Consider the following 9,249-nt stretch of genomic DNA (forward strand, 5'->3'; position numbering starts at 1 on the left):
GTATATGGTGGTAGGTGGTGGTGCTATATTTGTTATCTCTGATGTTGTTTATGCCTCTCCCGTTGCTCTTGGTGCTGATACATCTCAGGATACTTATGTTGTTACCTTTGCCTTTGCTTGCTTTGTTTATGTTGTGAGAAAGAGGGTATTGGCCAATAGCTTCCTACTTGTTGGGAGTCAACCCACTAATCACGGATTTGCATCCATATACTCCAAGCCCATCCAATTTGCGTGAGCACATTAGTCAAGTCTGAATATATTCAAAACATCAAAGTTGAGTCGTGTGTGCATCAAAACCCTCGACAATCGAGCAGACCATGACAAATCATGATTCACATTGGCAGAAACGTATTGATCATCATTGTGTTCCTCTACATAGTCTTTGAACAATAGACAAAGCTTCAACTATTGGCGGCATAAAGAGATCGTCAACATCTCATCCAATCCAAACTGTCAATAATAAGGAATACACGATTAATCTAAGAAAAACAAATGAGCAAAGGTGGTATTCCAATTCGAGAAATATGTAGCCAAACGGACGGAATATTTATTCTCATATTGAATTCTTGGTGAACCAAAGAGTTCTAAATGAAATTTTCAAAACCGTAATCTAGATTTCAAGTGCTTAAATCCCAAATCAAAGATTCAGAATGCCAATTCTCAAATCATATTCCATCAACCAAATGGACCCCGGAAGAAAATCACTTTACAGAGTAATTAACATAGACTACACATACTCGTCTACAGGATTCTCGGAGTACCGGGCAAGGAAAATAAACGCTCATGGTGACCATTGCGCTTCATATCCCCACGATGGTTATGATCAGGCCGGACCATCAGTTATGCATTTGAATTGGTTTTCTATTTATCAAATTGTTTTGTGAAATGTAATCGTCCAGATTGTTTTGTGCATAGCAAGCGGGAAATATGGCAGACCAAAACCCAGAGGGTTGTGAGGACTGGGAGGAAAATCTTTGTGAGAAAAACAGTGTTGTGGACGAGGTAGAGTCCTGCTCCCCACCAACAGAATATCAATTTTATTTGAAGCATTCCTTGAGGAAGAGGAAGAAGAAGATGAGGATGCCCGAGTTATTATCGGAAAACACTGGTTTTCCATTGTGGAATGGCAGTACCAATAATCAGAATTCGTCGAATTGGATCGGATCGGTTGAAGATGAAAAATGGGATGTTGTGGATGTTGAAACAGTTGCAGCAGGGAAAGACGAAGAGGAAAAAGCTATGCCATCTGAAATGGACGGAGATAAAGATATATGTAGAGATGAAACTATAAGTGCAGCCAATACTATGCCAGAGCCTTCGTCTACAGTTAGCGAATCTAGTTCTTTTGTGTTTTGGTTGGCCGGCATAGTGATTCAGGCTGTTGGATTTCAAGTGTGGTTCATGCTGCGTGTATTGTCTTTGCCCAACTATTTGTTGCGCCAGGGTTACCATCTTCCTTCCACCCTTTTAAACGTTAAAGGAAAAATGCCATCTCTCGTTGATACTGTTCTTCAAGTGCCCTCCTATCTGCAGCCCTCTTTTGGGATAGGACTCAAAAGAATTGGGTGGGGCTGCTTTATTTCTTCATACGTGTTTTGCTTGCTTTTAGTGCTTATACTTGCAGCCTTTGTCCTGGGTTTTTTTGTCATGCATGGCTTGGTTGAGGAACCGGTTCACATGAAAGAACCGTTGTATTTCGATTATACTAAGCCTCACCCAGTTGCATATGTATCACTTCAATCTTGTTCTGCAACATCAAATTTGGAGGATAATCACGGCCATGTAGAGGACAGTTACCAGAAGAATGCTGTAGGGCCTCGCTTGATACCAGCCAAGCACAGGCTAGAAGTTGCTGTTGAATTGACACTTCCCGAGTCTGACTATAATATAAAGCTTGGAATCTTTCAGGTAATTTTTTTGACGATACTGAAGCTTTATTAAATGGTGGATTACTCTGATTGGGTTCACCTAGCTATTGAACCAAGGCCGCTATTTCACAAATCCAACGAATCTTTTACTATCTTAAAAAACTATGTTCACAATGGTAAGGAACCAAGGCTCTGTTGGTATCAACAAAAAAGTTTGTACTTCTCAATAATAAATCTAATTTTATCATGTGTAGTTGATCACTGGTTTGTTGTTTCTTAATTATGGAATGAAACGAGTCTAACAATGACCACGAGGTCCTATGGACTATTGAAACCACTTTTTTTTGTATCCCTGTTAATTAATCAGAATTATTGAGGTTTAAGAAAATGTTTTTATATAAAAGTAGCCAAAATTAGGGGGCTGGCCTTTTACAACAGTGGTGGCACAACCAGCAAAAAGCCAGCCAACAACCAGCAGACAATCACACTGTGCAGCCTTAACGATTTACATCAAAAACAAAAGTAACAAAATAACGGTAATTAAAAGTCCTAGGGATCCAACCCTTAAAACCACCAGAGTTTAACGGTTTATCAAAAAACATATAAGTGATCATTGCATCATACCACCTATAGCCTAGAACTAAGTTTAACCAAACAAATAAAACCATCTCAAAAGGATGGAGAATGAAAACCAGCAGAGTACCAAACACAGCAGAAAAGAAAAGGCCACTAAGTGGCATATTTTTTCTTTCCTTTTCCAGCCAGGAACACCTTGACCCAATTTTAAGCATGAAAGCCATAGAGAAGCTTCCTTCTTTAGGCTGCCCCCCACCGACGCATTAGCCAACAGTTGAAGAGTAGTGGCAGCCGCATGAGTCACCTTAAGGGTGAACTTTGAGAACAGGGAGAAGCTCTCCTCCACAACATTGCACTTGTCTTTGAGCTCTTGGGGATCCTTGTGGGTAACCACCCCTTTTTCCTCCATTCCCAATTTTAAAGCCTTGCTGTTCACTGGAGTTTTGTTGCTATCTTGTACCACAAGATTGTCAGTGGGGGCCTTTAGGTTTACTAGACCGTCTTTTTTAACCGGGGAGGAGATGGTGTTAGGGGAGTCAATCACAGTTTTGGAGTTCTCCTAGTTGTCAGTTGGAGGTTGGGTGATGGTGGTAGAGACATAGGTGGGGTCAAGGGAGGGGTCCTTGATGGGATTGCCCGCCTCAAAATCCCAACTACCATCCAAGGTATCATCCCATTTCTCCACCTCTTTGTCTATTTAAGACAATGTTACATTTATATGCTAGTTTTAGTTCACAACCTGTTTTTAAGAATCTCAAAATGTCTAAGTTGCTTTATTCTCATCTCTTCCATTAGTTCAAGCATAAAATCTAATTTTGTTGTCTGCATATATGTGATCAGAATGTCATTGTAAGTTGGAGTTCTATGATTACATACTTATATATTTCAACTGCTTCCGTGGTACCAAAAACATATTTTCTTCTCTTTCTTCTCCATGATTGCACCCAATTTTGGTATCCAAAATATAGTTTTTGTATATTGTTTGCGTTTGGGATAGAATTTCTGTTATAAATGACGAGTTTAATCTGCTTGTGATTGCTCATGTTAAGCCTTGATAAGGAATTTAGCCATCTTCTTTTTCCGCCAATCTCATTTTCCTTGGCTTACAATCTCATAATTCCTGTAATTTGTTATTAGGTCAAGTTGGAGTTTCTCTCAGCTCAAGGCAAGATTTTAGGAACCTCAAGTCATCCATGTATGCTGCGATTCAAGAGTTCTCCCATTCGTTTTGCAGAGACTCTCTTATGGAGTACACCCTTTCTTCTTGGTTTAGCTTCAGAATCACAGACACGGCATTTAGACATGACAGAATTTATGGAGAAAACTATTCCTACTGCCTGTCTGAGAGTGATTTTAGAACGTCGAGCAGAGTTTCCTTTGGGAGCAGGCATACCGGAAATCTATAGTGCACAGATATATTTGAACTCTGAGCTACCTTGGCTGAAAAGAATGATTTGGAATTGGAAATGGACACTTGTTATCTGGCTTGGCATTGGATTTTTTTCCATGGAAGTATTGATTCTCTTATTGTGTTGTAGGCCAATATTCTTCCCTAGAGTGCATGGTAGAGAGTCATTGAGGGGTGGGCAGAACCGAAGCTAGAAACATGATTGTGCACTAGGACATGACTGAACATTTTTGATGGAGAGAAGTATTGAAAGCCAACAGAGTCACCTCAGTGGAAATATCAAATATTTCGGGCATGTTTTGAGATCATCGTAGGGGCGAGTTTCTGTGTTATGTTTGTTATTTGGAAACTGCCAGATATTTTTTGATGCGGGGTAACTCATTTGACTTGAATGGACTTGGGATATGTAGCACAGAAATCTTCAGCAGACATGGATGGCACATGCTTCATAAAGAACTGGTCCAGAGAATAATAAGTAGCGACCATTCAATGTCTTGATTTAGCCCTCTGTGTCTTTTTATGGACATTTTTGCAGTAAAAATAGTTTTTCAATCAAAATCTTTGTTGTTTGATTGTTATCAAGATATAATTTCCAGTTTTCTGTGTATATTTGTTGTTCATTTGTTATCTATTTACAATAAGAATTTCACAAGATGTTTGTCTTAATACTTTCTGTGGGTATTTGATGCATGTTACGTCTGAACGAGGAGGAAATTAAAGTTTGTTAAGAATTTTCCTTGATTATTTCTGCTTACAGGGATGAATGACATAGTTGCATTAATTTAAATGAGGACTATTTCTCTAAGAATTAAACATACATGTGTCAACCAACATAAATTTTCCTTGTTTAAACAAATGGCCTTGTTGAGTACATGAAGCACACATATCATAGGTCATCTTGTGGCAAAGGAATTGATAACAGGTATCTTGTAGAAATACCTTAAATTCACTACTTATTACAAGAGCTGCAGTCAGAGAAACAACTCTTCTTTGGTGGCTAAATTCCAGGACATATTATAGCCCTCCAAAAAGTTTATATGGCAAGGGGTCTCTATTTGTTTTTAGGATACCCTGACTAGGCATATTTGTTTTTATACATAAAGGAGTTGAGATGTTGCTGGCTTAAGAACTCTCTAGAACTCCATCTACCTCTTCATTTGATTCCATTATGAGCATTGGTAGAACAAACTCATTGGTCATCGAATTGTATTGCATTGAAGAAATTGTGCCAGATTTTGTCAGGGATCCTTGGGGCCAATGCTACATGAGCCTAATTTGTGCGCGCGGGTCAATAAAACCCCATTAGCCTTGTTAATTTCCTGGAGGATGTTCTTTGGCATTCTTCATGTATTTACTTTTTCTTTTTTCTGATATCTTTGTTTAAAAAATATCCAAATGCGGATACTCTCTCAAATCTGATCTTGGTATTCGAGTCTTGACATGTTTTGCTTTATTTCAATGCAAAATAACAACATGCAAGCATGCAAACTAAAGATGCAAGAAAACAATATAGGTTTACAAAGGAAATAATTGATTACAAACACAAATCTATTGATAATGATTCAGATATAAAACATGCATGGCTGTTACATCAAATATACTGCTATACAATGCTAGAGCATGCATAAAATTTCCTCCAAAGCCTGTTATAACCAATAGAAACCTGCTCAATAATGGACTTGGAGTGAGTCCACCTCTCAAGTAGTGTTGGGTTTCTATCGAACCTACAAATATCCAAGGGTTTTTTGTTTGTTTTATTGTACTCTTTAACCAAGGGCAATAATTTGCCCTCCCAACCATAGACAATATCCTGTTGCTTCCCTGAAAAACTACTTTCCAATGATGCAGATTGTGTGTATATTCCATTACCAGCAAAGGCAGATTTACTCTTTCTTTATATCTATTGGTGGTGCCCATTTACCAAGGGTCACCACTCTTGTAAAATGGACCAATAATTATATTAGTATATAATTAATATAGTTACTGTATAACTCATATAATTATTTTATTTTAATTATAATTATATTATTCGAATAATAATATAATAATTATAATATCAATCATTATTAGTATGATTATAATGTCACAATAATTATATTTATCACAACATTTATGTTATCTATGTTGGCTAGAAGGAATCTGATCATAGCTACAATATCATTATCACTCCCTCTTAGCTAGGGAGGATTCCTTGTCAATATCTGAGGTTAGATAGTAATATCCACCATGGCTACTCCCATGAATATAAATACAAATGAGCACAAGTCCTTATCACAGAATTACTCAAGGTAATGTTGTCATTTCATCATGATGTTCACCATGGCTACTCCTAGAGGGTGAATCAACACGTGTTGAGTCATGGAGTCTCTCACATGATCTCCTACCATGGCTACTCTTAGAGGGTAGGTCCATCACCGTTACTTGCATGGATGGAAATGCAAATGAGCACAAGTGTCCATCACTTGATGTCATCATCTCATCATGACGTTCACCATGGCTACTCCTAGAGGGTGAATAAACACAAGTGCTAAGCCATGGAGATTCTTACATGACATCCACCATAGTCACTTCTAAAAGGTGGAAAATGCTAATATTTAGCACATGAAATAAAGATAAATAGCAATAAAAGGAATAACAAAATAGATACAAATGATTGAAGAGATTATCTTTGGAAAACCCTTCCACTCGAAGAATAAAACCCAACTACACCACAAAAATATCACTTTTATTGATAATGAAATGTTTAAGTACAATGCTTTTCGCTTGATATAATCTATCAAAAGAATTAGAGACTCTTCATTGTGCAATTGAAGGTCTCTTCAATTTCCAAAAATAGAACTTTTCATATTTCCATACATATGCCTCTTCACATGACACGTGTCTCTACATATAATATTATCTCAAATATTATTAATGCCAATAGGCATTCTACAATGGCAGAATGGGGGAGTGGGATGGTGTGATCATGTTAATGTTAACTTTTACCCTTATAGGTTAAATTTGACAACCATCTACGTGTCAAAAGTTTAAATCTTATTATAAATAGAAGATACTTTTAAAAATAATTTAATAAATACCACATAAAATATCCGTTTAAATTATAATATTTGGACTATAAATCATCCATTTTTTAAGAAATTAAAATAAAAAGCTTAGTAAAAAACTAAATAAATAGAGATAAAGGAAAAATAAATATTTTTAGATGTATTAAATTAAATTATAATTATTTTGTAGTGGATATCTATTAGTGTTTCTTTAGATAGATTTATTCAAGATATCTATACTAGTTATAATTATCTTCTTCAATTGAAGATGACCATTAGCGGTCATATTTCTATTACATAAAATCAGAGATAACGATCTCTATCACAGATACAATTTTCAACACTCCCTCTCATCAAGAGAGAGATCTTTAGCATGACAGGCACACATAGCTGCAACCAAAGATGTCAATGATAAATTCACACCACATAAAATATGTTATCTCATCATAACGTAATTCACCATAGTTACTTCATAAGAACATAAGATTAAAGACATTGTGTCTCGCACATGACTTCCACTGTTCCTACTAGGAGAGGGTGGAATAAGGGCTTTAACTTGAGACTTCTCCCTGTGAAGAATGTATTTCCACCATGCCTTATCACAGAGGGTGGATCTACCATACCTACTCACAGAGGGTGAACAAGGGATTCCACTTCGAACTTCTCTCACAAAGAACTCATTAACAAGGGATTGTACCTCGAACTTCTCTCATAGAGAACTCATTAACAAGGGATTGTAGCTCAAACTTCTCTTGTAGAGTACTTGTTAACAACATGTGTAAGAATGGTTGAGATTCTCTTTCAACTGAGACTCCCTCTCAGAAGGAACAACTTTGATCACTAAAATAAGATAGCTGATTCTAATTGATTTACTGTCACATAAGCTTGCAAAGGGTTAGACATCTCCCTTTGTCACGTAACCTCCCTCTTAATCTGAAAATTCTTACTCCAAATTTTCTGTATCATCAATTCAGTCCCTTGCAACATCCTCATGGTCATGAATCTCTCATCATTTCATTGATGTGTCCTGCAACAAAGAGAGATTGATAATAATTCGTAAAATCAATATATCATTAAGAGATATATTAATGCTCAAAGAAAATATTCTTCTCAGTGTTCTCATAGAAATTCAATATTCAAGATATAATCGTAGGATGCTTATCTCTTTAACATAGACTCATTTCCATGTAAATTCACCAATGCTTTTCAACTCAACTCTGCTTGTCTTGCATGCAAAGGTAAAAGCCTCTAGAGATTTCTTGACCAGCAGTGTCCCATATCTGAGCCTTCATCATCTTCCCATCAACACTGACGCTCCTTGTTGCAAACACCACATCAATGGTAGACTTGGTCTCCAGGCTAAATTCATTTCTAGAAAATTTGGAAAAAAATTTGGATTTCCTGACCCCAGAATCTGTGATCAGGACTACCTTAAACAAATAATAGCATCAGTAAATTCTAATTCTATTTTAGTATTTTGTATCAATTTTTAAATAGTTAAATCTGTTTCTTAAGATATGCAATGAAGGCACACACACAAGAGCACCAGATTTACATGGAAAACCCAATTAGGGAAAACCATAGTGAGAAATTTACTCACAATATACAAATAGTCAATTACAATGTTTTAGGCCAGAGGTCAAGGAAGTTACTGTTCTTGAAGTTTAGGCTCACTACCAAGGATCTCACTGTCCCCAATATGTAAATCTGCACAGAGCTGCCAAAGGAACTCACATTCCTCTGGTAGACAAAAGGAAATATGAAAATTGTCTATGATCTCCGGAATAATCATTGTAGGCTTCCTTTCAATAATTGCAATCTTTGCCTTTGCTCAGACTGACTTCATATTTGATCCCTTGATTCACATTCAACACATATATCTTTTCACATATGATTCTCACACCACATTCACTCTCACTTTAGTTCATCCATCACATACAAATATATACTTGTTCACCCATTGGATTTGCAAAGAAGTCAGTCGGCCATTGTAACTATCCATACTTAATGCTAGCCATCCTAGGAGATAAAGGGGATCCAATCATATCAAAAAACTTATCCAAAACAGTTCATCGAAGCATATCAATTGCAACATTCTCCTAAGCAGAACCCAAACATAACATATAGGATCATGTTACCATTGGCTTCAAAACATCCTTTGATGCATACCACACAATGCGAAACCAAAACCACAGTAAAATTATTACTAGCCTTTTAAATCATTCTCCAACTCATATCTGGACTTGTAGGTCCTAAATCCATTCATCGCAAATTACTGTGGTGGCCAGAGACCTTCACAAACAATGATGCCAAATTTATAGCAACACATCTTCACTTGCAGAAAATCTCAAGA

General features: G+C 36.7%; 1 protein-coding gene across 1 annotated transcript; it reads left to right on the forward strand.

Annotated features, from left to right (window-relative positions):
- Positions 1–655: 655 nt before the first annotated feature.
- LOC149565734 (seipin-2-like) lies at positions 656–4,410 on the forward strand. Its single transcript, XM_089819230.1, has 2 exons — positions 656–1,908; positions 3,582–4,410. The coding sequence occupies exons 1-2, from the start codon at positions 928–930 to the stop codon at positions 4,044–4,046; spliced, it is 1,446 nt and encodes a 481-aa protein (XP_089675356.1). The 5' UTR covers positions 656–927; the 3' UTR covers positions 4,047–4,410.
- The last annotated feature ends 4,839 nt before the right edge of the window (positions 4,411–9,249 follow it).

This window comes from Cupressus sempervirens, chromosome 3, assembly GCF_028749045.1.
Source record: "Cupressus sempervirens isolate cs-2001-9-10 chromosome 3, ASM2874904v1, whole genome shotgun sequence".
Taxonomy (NCBI): domain Eukaryota; kingdom Viridiplantae; phylum Streptophyta; class Pinopsida; order Cupressales; family Cupressaceae; genus Cupressus; species Cupressus sempervirens.

Coding starts and splice junctions, on each gene's coding strand:
- LOC149565734 (XM_089819230.1), top strand. CDS start 928: ATGGCAGACCAAAACCCAGAGGGTTGTGAGGACTGGGAGGAAAATCTT. Junction 1,909..3,581: donor TAAAGCTTGGAATCTTTCAG/GTAATTTTTTTG, acceptor ATTTGTTATTAG/GTCAAGTTGGAGTTTCTCTC.